Raw genomic sequence first — 16119 nt, forward strand, 5'->3', positions numbered from 1 at the left:
GTTCCTTCTGTGATTTTGCTGGAAGACTTGACAGGAATGTAGCCACTGTACATGATTGCTGGCAGAGGTGATCACGAGAATGTACACTCACAAGACAACCCGGCTCCATACAGCTACGTGGCACTACCAGGAGGGAAGACCATTGTTTTTGGTGTATAGCCCTGATGCATCATATTGTGTTTGCAGCTGCAGTTTGAGCAGCAGTTGGCACCACAATACAACAAACTGTTACAAATAGGTTACTTCAAGGACAGCTCTGAGCCAGATGCCCTGTAGCTTGTTGGAGGGTATGGTGGAGCTCTGTTGTGTTTCTAAAGAAAGCTGCCTCTACCTCAGTGCCAATGATGACTGTGTGTTGTTTAGGAGGAGGCCAGTTGAGGGCCTACAGCCAGACTGTCTACATGTCAGACATACTGGACTTTCACCTGGAGTTATGGTATGGGGTGCAGTTTTGCAAGACAGCAAGAGCTCTCTCACGGTTATCCCACACACCCTGACTGCAAATTTATACATCAGTCTGGTGATTAGACCTATTGTGCTGCCATTCATGAACAGAATTCTGCAGGGTGTTTTGCAACAAAATAACACTCGCCCTCATGCCACCATTGTAACCCAACATGCTCTACAGATTGTCGACATGTTGCCTTGTCCTGCTCGATCACCAGATTTGTCTCCAATTGAGCACATATTGGACGTCATCGGACGACAACTACACTGTCATCCACAAACAGCATTAACTGTCCCTTTATTGACTGACCAAGTACAATAGACACAGAACTCCATCCCACAAATTGACGTCCGGCACTTGTACACTCTCAATGCATGCATGTGTTGATGCTTGCATTTAATCTTCTGGTGGTTACACCTGTTATCAATCTCTCAGCATTTCACATTTGCAATGGCTTATCTTGTGCTTACATTAACTTGTCGTCTTGCAATGTTAATCACTTAAATATGTTACCCAGATAGATGTATTCCCGAAATTTCATTACTGTACATGAATTATTTTTTTGATATTGCAGTTTTTTCAGTCAGTGTTATAGTTTACTTTAATCTGTAATAGCTAGTTTTTCTATAACAGTATAGTAGAATCTTCAACTTAATAAATAAATATATATGAAAGTATGTATCCTTGCAGAAAAAAATTGTTTTGATCTTTATTAATTTGTTTTACAGGCCTCCAAAGATTTCAAAAAGTCCTCCAGCAGTACCATTTTTTCCACGTACTTCGCTAGTTGCTGACTTCTTCCAGGGTAACTTAATGTCAGCTTTTCAACGGATTGCCGAATGTGATGTCTCTTTCATAATGTACTATGCTCCATGGGATGCCGAAAGTCAAGTATTACGTGACCAGTTTAAGGCCATCACTCAGTTTTACTACCGACAGGTTTGTCCAATTTCCATCTTTTGATTTGTCTTTCATTGTGATTATAACCTTCAATTAATTAATGCTGTGCAACTTGATGTGTTCCACACCCTTGAAGGATCTCCTTCCTGATGGGATTTATGGGACGCAAAATGTGAATAAATGAATGCATGCTGAGTTAATATTACCAGATGCTGATATAACAAAAATGGGATGCAGTGCTGAAAGTAGTGGAAGAAGTTTATGTAAACATAAGGCACCCAGTGCAAAACTCAACAGAAAATTCTAAAAAAAGTGTATGAGGTGGCAGCAACACAGCCCTTAAAAATCATTCTATTAAGTGTGTTTTTACCTGTAAAAGAGAAGCAATAGCTGGAGAAAATGTTACACTTGTCATCCACATTCATAAGTCAGTAGGGGATAGCAAAACACGATCAGCATGGAACAAACTATCAGATGTTGGCTACTATGTACCATATTTGAGAAGCTAAATAAGTCAAAAGTGGCAGAAAGAACAGTGAAATTTAAGAGTTTAGAGGAGGACCAAATGCAGCTGGAAATGTAAGTCTGTGAAAGATGGACTGTGTGGGCAAAAAAGGGAGTGGCTACACACAAGATAAATGATCTAACAGAAGTGTACAAGAGAAGTTGCAAGATCTAAAAATGGTATAGGGAAAAAATGTAGATGGTTAGAGAGATAGTATCAGAATCTCTCTGTTATCATGGTGGAGGGGTTGGGTGGGGGGGGGGGGGGAGGATTAGTAACAAGAACAAGAAGAAAGGTTTCCAGACTAAACCTGTAGAAACCTTCCTTTTGCAAAATTCCATGCTAACACATTATGAATGCAAAAGAACTTCAGAATGTATATTAAATTTCCGGTGGGTGTTCTGTGGAATTGTTGAGACTAACATCAGTATATCAACAGAAATAAATTGCCTGTCAAAACAGTGAAATACACAGAAGACATGGTTGAATCTCAGTGTAATTTCATGCACATCATTGGTGGGTATGTAAAGGATTAGAGTCACAACTCTCTGTGACAGGTAGGTTGGTCATCAAAGTGCAGTAGTGTTGTTCGTGTTTTGTGTTATTACCAGGCCTTGCAGAATATGTAAGAAGTGTGAACAAACTCAGATGTTGAGTGATCACTGTGAAAAACAAGGCACGTAATCATGAGACACATCATTATCAACGCATAAGAAGTTTAAAAACCAACGAGTCGAATCGTGCAGTATCGTGATTTGTGCAGCATTCAGATGTAACATTAACCCGATGTTGGGCAGCATTGGAAACTGAGGACAGGCATACTTGTTGTCAAAGTTGCAGTTGACAACGTCTAAGCACCGTAAGGGAATATCCCTGTATTGTCCACCAAGCATGTAGTACTCCTTCACATCTGTGCCTGTCATCAGAGATCAAGTACTGGACTCCCTGCAACATTTTGTGTTGTTCTGCACCATTGGGCAGAATCTAGCAGCAGCCAAACTAGGGATTACCACCACATGTGCAGGCTTCTGCAACACAAATGGCTGCACTTGGAGTGATGCCTTGATCAGTAAGTGTGGACTGCTGATGAATGGCTCAGCACTACTCTGGATGACCATTGTCAGTGAATATGGTGGCGACCTGGGGAGAGGTCCCATTCTTCCGATGTTTTAGAGAGGCACAATGGTGTTACCTCTGGTGTAATGCAGTGGGGAGCCATCGGGTATAACTTCAGGTTATGGGTGGCTGTAATTGAGGAATCTCTGACGATACAATGGGACGTCACAGACATTGTGTGTCATTTTATCTTGCTGCTCATGTGGCAGTACTGTGGTGCCATTTTTCAACAGGATAATGCTTGCCCATGGCATGTTTCTCTATGAACTGTGTGCATGATATTGAGATAGCCTTGTGTCCGAAAAGAGCCCCGCACCTATCCCTGATAGAATGAGTAGGACCACCTCAGATGTCAACTCCATCCCACTGCCAGTATCCAGAGTATCAAGAACAATAGTTGTGTGGTCCAGTTTGCTACAGAAGGAGGTACAGTGGCTTTATGAAACTTTTTCCAAATGAATTGGTGCATGCATCCAGGCCACAGGAGATGTAACCTCATACTAATAAGTGGATTCATATTGCCAAGTTCTTTGTAAATTTGACTTGAATTTATAATCACTAAATAACATCACAGCCCCTTTCAACTCATGAAGTTTCATTTTGTTTCCTCCTCCCTGTGTTTATCCTCCACTTTTTTCATCAGCCAATGTATTTGTAGCTCAGTGCACTTACCCTTTGTCATAGTAAGTGTCATTTGATGTTCTTTAGTGTAGTTCTTTAAAGTAGTAGAGCTTATCAATGAAAAAACATATGGTTGATATTCTAATGTTCGTCATCCTCTGTTTGTATTTGTATTGATAAAAATATTTTTTTGTTGTATTTGTAGATGATGCAAGTGTGAAAAATGTGTAATGAAAATGATGTTACTAGGGTCATTCAATAATTAATGCCCCACATTTTTTAAAAAATGCATTAATACACACAGATAAACATCCTTGTTAGTGCTTCACATTTGATGTTTGTTCTGTGCACCAATAAAGTTTCAAACTATTCTGGCAGATGGCGGAGCCTTAGTACAGCGTCAAAATAGTGTCTACATACAGCTCGTGTTACAAGCAGCGTGCTGTTATTGAATTCTTGTGTGCAGAAAAAGAAACTGTGGTGAACATCCATAAACATTTGTGTGCAGTGTATGGCAACGCTGCAGTTGGTAGGAGTGTAGTTAGGCAATGGGTAAAGAAAGTTGCAGCCTCAGGAAATGCAGAAACAGAGCTCCATGATCAGCCACGCTCGGGATCTCCTGTCAGAGCCACTGCTCCTCACATGCTGAATTGTGATGGTGACTGTGTAGAAAAATAGGACATGTTGATGTATATTGTCACCAAATGCTGACTCTTAACAATAAATATGTTCTGAGAAAAAAATGTGGGACATTATTTATTGAATGACCCTCGTACAAATATGGTAGTGGGTAACAACATTGCATGGTTTATGGGAGCACATTGTGTGTGAATTGCAACAATACACTGTACATTACATTACACTGCCTGTATTAAATAAATCAATAGATAAATATGTTCTGGGATATGGAAAGGAATCAAAGATACACATTTCATTTAAGTACAGTACAACAGAATTTTTTAATTATGAAATATTATAATCTGACAGTGATAAATGATAAAACAAATTACAATACAAGCAAATATATTGGTTTTAATAGTTCCTGCCTCTCTGTTTGATACAGTTAATGGTCTCTCTATTCCATCTGTAGGTGAACGTAAAATAATATTACAACGTAAACTTGAGTTTTTGCAGGCGTATAAAATGTTATGGGAATGTAGCTACGTGACAGTCATTAATGATGTCACCTGGCTGGAATGCCATAAGTTATTTGAATATTGGAACTCTTGGCAAAAAGTAATCTTTCACTTGTATGTTTTTGTAAGTGGAAATAGAATGGTAACACATTAACACATGAAACTTAAAGTTGTTTATTCTTATTTACTATGTTGTGTGATAGCTTCCTTCTATGTTATTCTACATATTTTGTTCTTTGAGGATGACAGAATGTTATCTCAGGGTTTTTAATGAGTATTATTTTATGATATCTAAAAACTGAATATTTAACATGTTAAGTAAATTTATGATTATTATTATTGATTTTGATTCATTATTCTTATAATTTTTTTTTTAAGTCGGAAGATAATTTAATAATGTTAAGTGATTTTTTGTTTGGCTTTTATCATAGGTTCCTCTATCAGTCATAATCCACACATCAATTGTAATTATTCAAATATCGGCTCACTTTGCAGGTGTACTTTGCTGCAATCAACTGTTGGCAACCTCGAAGTGAATGCCGTCAGTATTTCACAAAATTGGTACACTTTCCAGTATTCATAGCTTACACACAGCATGCAAAAGGAATACAATATCGGGGGCCAAAACATGCAGCAAATATGGCACGTTTCTTGACAAATGTTATTAGACCACTTGTAAGAATTGAACAGCCAAATGACTTACAAGATCTCCTTGCTCGCCATGATGTGAGTGAATTTATTCATTTTCATATCAGTTTGTAGATACAAGTGTCATTCTTTCATTTATTCTCTAGGTTAATCTTAAATAGGAGTGTATTTAATTGTTTCTTATTACAACGAGTGCCTTTCCTAGATATTAAGTGAAGTAATTCTGTTTCTCTGGTTATGATGATACATCAATTAATTTTTAATTTCAGTTTGAAGTGGCAGTGTTCTTTATCAAATTTGGTCTATATATGGCATTAAGAGTAGAAAAATGAAGGTATACAATGATCACAATGGGATATTATCCAACATGTCATATTAAACAGACTTTACAGACTTTCCACACAACATAGCCACATATAATACATCGTAGTATAAAAATAGTGTACTAAATAATGAAATACCGTGCTTATATATTTAATATCGCTCTTTTACACCTTATTGTATATGCAGGACAACCTGTGTTTATTGATGTGGCTGTTATTTGCTGCATGTGGGTCAAAAGTTTGTTGCATATAGTGGACATTACTTCAGCCATGTAATTTATGTTCTACCTCGTATTACATACATGTATGTTGTGTTCTTGACTGGGGGAAGAGAAATCTAAAAAATTGTGTCATAAGTAGTCTATGGCCTTAAAAGTATTGCTCCATAAAAAAATTGACCTACCTGCTATGAGACCACCATGAAACACTGTTCAGTGATGCAAATACAATGGTTAACAAACACGAATAGGGTGCTGTCAGCATGTGAAATGTAGATGGAAATTCTAAAACTGCGACATGCTGCCAGGGAGGGATTAATATAGTACATAACTACAATGTTTATTTGTGTGCTTGGATTGTCAGTTGGAAGCAGCAGAGTTCAAATCCTGATTAGGCCATCCAGACCTAGGCTGTCAGCAATTTCCATAAATTAGTTTTGGTGGTTCCTCTGAAAACAATATGGACAAATTCCTTACCTTTTCTTGAGACATTATAGCCTTGTCTTTCTTCCTTTTCTCTCCTTTCATCATGTACTCATAAGGTATATTTGAAAAAGAATGTTAATACTCAAAGGAATACTTTTGTATGGAGCAAATGTGAAACTTCATTTTGAAAGAAAACAATTTAAAAAATAAAATTTATAATTTTTTAAGAAAACAAATTACATTTCGAAATATTCAGAAATTAATGACTTGTTATTGAGTTTGAGAGGCACTATTGGTCTATCTGTCATTTTGTGGCTGCTGTTTTAACTTTGCCCTGCAGAAGTGTTCTGTTGCAGTCATTTTTGTAGATGCACACAAAATTTGAGTTTAATTGTATAATAGTAGTAAATATTGAGTAAACAGTTTTGAACCACAAAGAGACACTAGCAAACATGTGCTGGTGGTAAAAGCTTGTAAAGAATGGAACTAGAAGTGATGGAACAGTGACTTTGCATTAACTGTAAGGGGACTACAGGCCCAGTCATTTTTGAGAACCAAGGCTCAAAAGAAAAAAGAAAAGGATAGTTTCTACGAAGGGTACTAGGAAAGATTTGCAATACAGCTTTATTTATTTAATTTTTTCAAAGTAATTTCTGCCACATTGAATACACCTCTCCATCCTCTGAAACTAATCCCTAAACCAGTTCTCCCAAGTTTCTGTAGGGTGTAAGGCACACTCATTGTTCCAAGCCCTCTGGAGGTCCTAATCACTTGAAAACTGCACTCCTTTCAGCCTCATTTTCACATGTAGAAACAGCGCAAAGTCACAAGGAGCAAGGTCTGGACTGTAAGAAGGGTGCTCAAGAAGTTTCAGCTCTGTACTCTGCAAATATAGAGTGCTTGCTTTGGTGTGGTAAGCTGGAGTGTTGTCATGATGGAGGAACAAAGTGTCCATTCCTGACTTCGGTCACAGGCTCTTAAAAGATTTGATGACTTTGATCAGGCGTTGCTCAGTGTACCACATAGCTGTGATTGTCTTATGTGTGTCCAAAACAACATGGTCCACAATCCCACTCGATTTGGGGGGGAAAAAAAATGGAAAGACAGCCATCTTTTCTCCTCTACTGGTGTATCGTCTTCTTCAAAGACCCAAACTTTGTTTTGAGTATTAGTCAGCATGTCATAATAGTACAGCCAAGTCTCATAACCTGTCACAGTGTTATTCCACATACTGAAATGGTCCCCTAGAAAACTTCCTGAACATCTCCCGGCACCAAGTCACATGTCATGTCATCTGCCCGTCTGTCAGTCTGTGTGGCACCCAGAGACAACAAAGTTTCTTTACTTGCAAATGATCATGCAGAATCATACTAATTGCTGGTGCATTTAGCCCTAAGATCCTCTATCTGCTTTTAGGTCACTCACCTGTCTTCATCATGCATTTTCCTTACAGCATCAATGTTTTCCTCCATAACTGATGATTGTGGCCTTCCCGTCCTCTGAGTGTCCTTCAGAGTGAAATTTCCTCTTTGTAATTCTCTGTACCACATGAATACAATGTAGACACACATCACGGAGTGCAAGAGTCATTTCTTTAAAGCACTGGTAATGTTTAAACCACGTGCAAAGTTGTACCACAAAACTGCCTGAATCTCACTTTGCGACCATGACCCCATAGCAAGCCCTTCAAACTAACCCTGCTAGTGATTGATTGTGCCCACAGACTTGACACATCGGCTACAGTGCAAGTATGAAGTATTCTCAGAATACAGCAGCAATAAGCCTCCTGCAGCTTATTGTTGCATCATATTGCAAACCTTCTGTAGTACTCCTTGTAGTCACCATATAGCAGAGATGCTACATCACAGATAGGCACATCTAAAATACTGCCAAACAAAGCTTCCGGCCAAACCGGACTTCTGGCCTTTGCAGCCTGTGTGTGTGTGTGTGTGTGTGTGTGTGTGTGTGTGTGTGTGTGTGGAGCAAAAACTTATTTTGACTGCCTATCTGTGACTCAGCATCTGTGCTATATGGCGAGAGCAACTATCTTTTTCATAATATTGTCATTATTCTAGCCTCGGTTTTCCATTGTCTAACTACTTAGTTTTATCTCTTAGATACAATGTTTCCTGGTTCCAAGATATAACAGTTGGTCCAAAATGTTCATCAGACCTAACACACTTTATTGTTACAATAACTTATTGACATAAAATTACTGCTAAATAAAGCTCCAGAGTCTTCAGTTCTTTGCTCATGATTCATACCTAATGGCAGTGGCGAAAGTGTATCCAAAATTGTGTTACGTGAAAATTTAACAAAATTAATTTCTGATTTAAAATCTTGTAAAAATAAAATCCATTTCATTAATCAACCGTATAATAATTTACTCTCCATTAACTATGCTAATGCCTGATGATGTGTATGTGTAATGTTTTTGAGCCCAGTGTTAGAGTCTAAAAGTTTTGTAGACTCCACACTATAGTTAGAAGTTCTTTCTCAATCACTGAGTAATTCAGCTCATGCTTAATAAGACAATGACTAGCAAAATTTATGGTTCAGAATATCATGAAAATAGTCAGTTTTAAAAAAAATATAATGTAATTGGATTGATAAAAAATCTATTCACCGAACGACAGCAGGCAAACACAATATAAAGATGTTAAAATTTGAAAGCTTTTGGAGCCAGTGGCTCCTTTTTCTGGCAGAAGGGTTTAAGGGGAGCGAAGAGGGTGAAGGAAAAGGATTGGTGAAGTTTAGGAAATGGAGTTTGGAAAAGTCACCCAGAACCCCAGGTCAGTGGAGACTTACCAAATGGGATGAGAAGGAAAGCCTGATTCTTGGGGATTTCACTGGACAAGATATGAGAGCCTGAGAGTTTAAAGGTGGAAGAAAGAGATTGCAGCCAAAACATTGTGCACTAGATGATAAGAGTGGAAAGCTAAGTGCATTGTATGTGATAGAGGTGGGATGGCAAGGGGGGAGGGTGGGGGGGGGGGGGGGGACAGAAATAGAGAAGTCAGAAAATTGAAAGGGATTGGAGAAAGGAATAGTTACTATGAAGAAATGCTGAGACTGAAGAAGATGGATTCTCTGCTGAAGGATATTGTTTGTTGCCAGTATATTCCCTCTGCCTATGCTCATTCACCCTAATGGAAAACTTGGTGGTAGTCATGCCAATGTACAAGGCTGAATAGTGTTTACATAATAGCTGGTATATGGCATGTTACTTAACAGATGGATATCCCTTTGATAGTGTATTTTTTGCCAGTTACAAGGTTGGTATATAGGCGGACGTTGGTTGGCGAGTGCATAGGGCAAGTCTTACAGTGGGGATGGTCACAGGGGTCTGCAACGTAACCCTAAACTCTCCTCTGCAGAAATCCCGTCCTTCATTCCCTAAAAGCTGATAACTCTATCATTATCCTCCCAGCAGACAAGGGATCTACCACTGTGGTACTTGACTGATGGGAGTATGTAAGTGAAGATCTGTGCCATCTGTTGGACACCTCTGCATGTAGCATCTGCCATCAAGACCCCATCCATGTGATACAAACCAAGGTGGCGATTCTTCTGGAAAACCTGGAATTCTTAGGAAATTATATTTTTCCTTGAAAAAATCAGGGACACATCAGGGAATTTCAGAATTTTGTAAAACGTCAGGGAATTCTGTGGTTTTAACCTAACATTGGAATTTTATTTCACTGAGCTTATATTTGAAAGCCAAGGGAGATACTCAGTCCCCATCCCTCCAAATCACTGTTATTTTCTCAGAGCTTCTTATGACAAAATCTTCCTCCCCAGACCTGAAATTCTCAGAAATGTAGGTACCAAGTGAACTGACCTACAGTCCCTCCTTAAAATCTCCAGCCCCTCACGAGGACTAACACCTCAATCCATAGAACTTCTTATTCCACCCAAACCACACACCACCACCTTTTACCTTCTTCCTAAGATCCACGAACCCAATCATCCTAGCTGTCTCTTACTCACTGGCTGCAAAGCAGCCATTGAACTTAAATCTGCCTCTGTTGATCATCACCTGCAACATGTAGTGCAATGACTTCCCTCTTATGTTAAAGATACCAACCATTTCCTCGATCCTCTGAGATCTGTGCCCAGCCTACTCCCACCACACACTTTGCTTGTCACCATTGATGCCACCTCCCTCTATACCAACATCCCCCATGTACATGGTCTGTCTGCTGCTGAGCTTTTCCTCAGTCAGCACCAAGATATATCAAATGTATGACATCCTTACTGCTCACCTTTCTCACTGTAATCAACTTTATACTTACCAACTACTGCTTTACCTTCAAGGGGCAGACATACAAACAGATCAGGGGCACAGTCATGGGATTCAGGGTGGCTCTTTCCTATTTCAATCTTTTCGTGAGTTGCTTGGGGATGGGGAGGGCAGCAGGGGGGGGGGGGGGGGGGAGAGCGCTTTCTTGGGATCCATAAATCTTCAGCCCCAAGTTTGGGTTGGATATATTGATGACATCTGTTCCATATATAATCATCCCAGTTAAATTTTACATGGTCCAATTCCAAATCCCCTCACTTCCCCTGATGTTGACCTCATCCTCACTGACGGTCAGCTATGCACTTCTGTTCACTATTAACAAACAATAGTATTTGCTTTTTGACAGTTGCCATCCATTACATGCCAAATGTTTCCTACCATGTAGTCTTGGCATTCAAGGCAAATGTATTTGTTCGTATTTGCTCAGATGCAGACTCTTTACACAAACACATGACCATTCTCACTTCAGCCTTTACTGGATGTAATTACCCCATCAGCCTTGATCAAAACTAGATTTCCCTGTCCATCACATCCAACCCTAGTACTGCTGATCCCTCCAAAGAGAAGCTTAGGAGTATACCTCTTGTCACTCAGTGTCATCCTGGCCTTGAATGTATTAATCAGCAACTTTGACAAGGCTTTGCTCTGAAATGAGGTCCATTCTGTCTGATATTTGGTCCACTACACCTAGAATAGCTTTTCATCACCTGCGAAATCTCCACGTATCCTTGTCAGACACTATGTTTCTTCTGCATCCATTTCCACACCCTGTGGCTCCTACACCTGTGACCATCCCCCCAGTGAAGACTTTCCCTACGCACCCTCATACCATCACCTGTACCATCCCTGTAACTGGCAAAACGTACTATCAAAGGAAGAGCCACCTGTTAAATGATCCATGTCATATACCAGCTATTGCGTAATGACTGTTTGGTCTTTTAATGGGCATGACTACTACCAAATTTTCCATTAGCAGGAATGGGCATAGGCAGAGGTTGTATACTGGCAACACAATATCCTGTTGCAGAGCTTGCTCTGTAACATGACAGTCATAACCTCAGTGGCTATTTCACCACATATGCCATCTGGATCCTTCTACCAACCACCAGTTTCTCAGAACTCTACAGGTGGGAATTGACACTATAACATGTCCTTGGTTCTCACCACCCACTTGGCCTTAATTTAAGTCAGTTTGTTTAGTTTCAATATTTCTTCACAGTAACTACTCCTTCCTTCACTCTGTAAGCTTTCTGCTCTTTTTATCTCGTGCATCATGTTTTGGCAGTAATCTCTGTCTTGCATATTACACTATCTTCCACTGACTTGGCCTCATGGGCAACTTTTCTGAACTCTCTCAATTTCCTAAACCTCACCAGTCCTTTTCCTTCACCCCTCTTCTTTACCCATCAACCCTTCTGCCAGAAAGAGGTGCCACTGGCTCTGAAATCTTGCGGATTTCTGTAGCTTTATATGTATGTTCTCTGAGTGCTACTTGGTGAGTAGATTTTTTATCTATCCAAAAACTATGGTTCAATGTTCACTGTGTTGTGGATCCCATTCTCCTTAGAACAATTCATGAGCCGAACCATATTCTGATGCATCCAGGCCAATTTGAATGCTTGATTCATTTTAAGGTGATGCGAAGTTTTATCTTCCAGAAGGGCTTACTTAAATTCCTAAAAGCTGCAGATTGGCCATCATCGCAAACCCATTTAGCCTTGTATTTCAATAGTTTTAATAATTGTGGATCATACATGGCCTGTCTCTTTATAAAACTTCTGTAGAAACCAGCCAAACCTTAAAATTATTTCTTTTTTCCTCAGGGTAGTGTTATATAGCTTGTATGCTTTCTGGATCAAGTTGTAGTTCATTAATGCCCGTCATATGGCCTTAAGTTTTATTGTTATCTCCTTGCCCTCCAACTGACCTACTGTTCATATTAATTACTTAAAATGATTTTCCTAGGTCTTAGAAACTATTAGTAAATCATCTACATAGTTCGTCAAGTCTTGTACCAATTTGTTTCTCAAAGATTTGTCTAAAGCGTAAATAATAACTACTGCAGAGATAGTCAACACAAAGGGTAATACTTTAAATTGACAAGGTTTATCATCAAATGAGAAAGCTGTATATGGTTTTGAATCTGCTAACAATGGATTATGATAGACACTAAGACTACATTCTATAGTATCGTTATCAATTATTTTTGGATTTCTTCTCTAACAACATTTTGAAGGCTCTTAGATACAAGGCGTTTACAGAAAAAAATTTATCTTTCTTTACTTTAAATTTACATCCATACTCCTTACTTATACCTTGTTTAGAGGAAATACGTGCTTATGTCTGAATAAAATATTTACTAGTGGACTCTTCCATTCTTCTCTTACTTTATCCAGTTCTTCAGAGAATGGAAAATCGAGGATGCAGTGTAACAATATTATGAGAAGGAAGGTTGCTACTCACCATACAGTGGGGATGAGTCACAGATAGGCACAGCAAAAAGACTTTCACACTTAAAGCTTTTGACCAGTGGCCTTAGTCAACAATACACACACATGCACACGCAGCTCACACACATGACTGCAGTCTGCGAGCAGCAGCACCAGTGCATGATGGGAGTGGCGACGGGTGGGGATAAGGAGGAGGCTGGGGTGGGGAGGGGGAGGGATAGTACAGTGGGAATGGTGGACAGTGCTGCAGGTTAGGCGGAGGACTGGCAAGATGTGGTGGGGGGAAGTAGTGGAAAAGGAGAGAAATAAATAAAAATAAACAAATTAAAAAGACTGGGTGTGGTGGTGGAATAACGGCTGTGTAGTGCTGGAATGGGAGCAGCGAAGAGGCTGGATGGGTGAGGACAGTGACTAGCAAAGGTTGAGGCCAGGAGGGTTACAGGACTGTAGGATGAATTGCAGGGAAAGTTCCCAACTGCGCAATTCAGAAAAGCTGGTGTTGGTGTGAAGGGTCCATATGGCACAGGCTGTGAAGCAGTCATTGAAATGAAGTATATCATGTTTGGCAGCATGTTCAGCAACAAGTGTCCTCTTGTTTCTTGGCCACAGTTTGTCTGTGGCCATTCATGTGGACAGACTGCTTGTTGGTTGTCATGCCTAAATAGAATGCAGCACAATGGTTGCAGCTTTGCTTGTAGACCACATGACAGGTTTCACAGGTAGCCCTGCCTTTGATCGGATAGGTGATGTTAGTGTCTGGACTGGAGTACGTGGTGATGGTGGGAGGATGTATGGGACAGGTCTTGCATCAAGGTCTATTAGAGGGGTATGAGCCATGAGATGGGACTGGGAGCAGGGGTTGTGTAAGGATGGACGAGTATGTTGTGTAGGTTCAGTGTACGGTAGAATACCACTGTGGGAGGGGTGGGAAGGATAGTGGGCAGGACATCTCTCATTTCGGGACATGACAAGAGGTAATCATAGCCCTGGCAGAGAATGTAATTCAGTTGCTACAGTCCTGGGTGGTACTGAGTTATGGGGGAATGTACCTCTGTGGCCAGATGGTGGGACTTTGGGGGGTGGTGGGAGACTGGAAAGATAAGGCATGGGAGATTTGTTTTTGTATAAGATTGGGAGAATAATTACGGTCAGTGAAGGCTTCTGTGAAACCCCCGGTATATTTCAGGAGGGACTGCTCGTCACTGCAGATGAGACGACCATGGGTGGCTAGGCTGTACGGAAGGGACTTCTTGGTATGGAATGGGTGGCAGCTGTCGAACTGGAGCTATTGCTGGTCATTAGTAGGTTTGATAGGGATGGAGGTACTGATGTAGCCATCTTCGAGTTGGAGATCAACACCTGGGAAGGTGGCTTGCTGTGTTGAGTAGGACCAGGTGAAGCAAATGGGGGAGAAGTTGTTGAGGTTCTGGAGAATGTGAATAGTGTGTCCTCACCTTCAATCCAGATAGCAAAGATGTCATCAATGAATCTGAATCAGGTGAGCACTTTAGGATTGTGAGTTTTTAAGGAGGATTCCTGTTGATGGCCCTTGAATAGGTTGGTATAGGATGGTGCCATGTGGGTGCCTATAGCCGTACCCCAGATTTGTTTGCAGGTAATGCCTTCAAAACAGAAGTAATTGTGAGTAAGGATATAGTTGGACATGGCAACTAGGAAGGAGGTTGTTGGTTTGGAATGCGTCGGGTGTTGGGAAAGGTGGTGTTCATTAGCTATAAGGCCATGGCATTAGGGATGTCAGTTTACAGGGAGGTGGCATCAATAGTGACAAGCAGGGCACCATGTGGTAAAGGGACAGAAACTGTGGAGAGTCAATGGAGGAAATGGAGGGTAGGTTCCAGATAATAGGCTGAAGGTGTTGGTCTACGAGAGCAGAGATTCTCTCAGTGGGGGCACAGTAACTGGCCACAATGGGGCATCCTGCGTGGCTAGGATTATAGAGTTTAGGAAGCATGTAGAAGGTAAGAGTGCGGGGAGTGGTAGGGGTGAGTAGAGAGATGGGTGAGGTTCTGGGGTGGGCCTAAGGATTTGAGTAGTGACTGGAGATCCTGCTGGATTTCTGGAATGGGGTCACTATGGCAAGGTTTGTAGGTGGAAGTATCTAACAGCTGGCAGAGTCCTTCCGCCAGCTAAGCGTTGCTGCCTCTGGATCCCGGGGTCCCAGGTTCGATTTCCAGCCAGGTTGGGGAGTTTCTTTGCCTGGGGACTCGGTGTTTGTGTTGTCATCATCATCATCATCATCATCTGCCAGGTAATCCTTGCTGTTCAGAACAACAGTGGTGGAGCCTTTGTCTGCATGTAAGATTATAAGGTCGGGATCAGTTTTTAGATGGTAGACTGCGGTTCTTTCTGCTGATGTAAGGTTAGTCTGCATGTTGATGGATTTGGGGAATGCTGGTGAGGCAAGGTTTGAGGTTAAGAAATTCTGGAAAATTAACAAGGAGCAGTTTGGGGGCAATGGGGGTGGATCACAGTTGGATGGAGGAGTGAACTGAGTTAGGCAACATTCAATATTGGTCTTAGGTTGAGTCTGATTGGTAGGGTTGGTGGTGAAAAAGTTTTTCCACTATATGGACCAGGAGAAGGAGAGAAGGTCTTTAACAAGTCCTGCATCATTGAATTTGGGAGTAGGGCAAAAGGTGAGGCCTTGGAAAGGATTGATATTTCTGTGGGGCTAAGGCTTCTGGAGAAAAGGTTCAAGACTGTGTTGCGGGTCTATTTAGGTTCTGGATTCTGTGTGGTGGTGGGAGGGAGTTTGAGATGGTGGAGTAAGTGTAGTAAGTCTGTGAGACAGGGTTTTCAGTTATGAGGTGGCTTGGGGGAAGTTTGGATGTTGTTGTAGAGGTGGTGGGCAGTGGTACTCCAAGGTCTAAGTGTGATAGTCTTTTTGTTGCGCCTATCTGCAACTCAGCATCTCCGCTCATCTCTGCTTTATGGTGATTAGCAACTTTCCAACTCATAATATTTATCCAATTCTTGTGATTTTAATTTTATATTTTTTTATAAT

At 40.7% G+C, this 16119-nt stretch overlaps 1 protein-coding gene across 3 annotated transcripts in view; it reads left to right on the forward strand.

Moving 5' to 3' along the window:
• The window catches only part of LOC124777950 (thioredoxin domain-containing protein 11), a 161608-nt gene that overhangs the window by 22723 nt on the left and 122766 nt on the right, over positions 1–16119 (forward strand). For all 3 annotated transcript variants that reach the window (XM_047253506.1, XM_047253508.1, XM_047253507.1), the window contains exons 2-3: positions 1177–1387; positions 5222–5452. In XM_047253506.1, the coding sequence (XP_047109462.1) occupies positions 1177–1387; positions 5222–5452 (442 nt within the window). The remainder of the gene's footprint in view (positions 1–1176; positions 1388–5221; positions 5453–16119) is intronic.

This window comes from Schistocerca piceifrons, chromosome 2, assembly GCF_021461385.2.
Source record: "Schistocerca piceifrons isolate TAMUIC-IGC-003096 chromosome 2, iqSchPice1.1, whole genome shotgun sequence".
NCBI lineage: Eukaryota > Metazoa > Arthropoda > Insecta > Orthoptera > Acrididae > Schistocerca > Schistocerca piceifrons.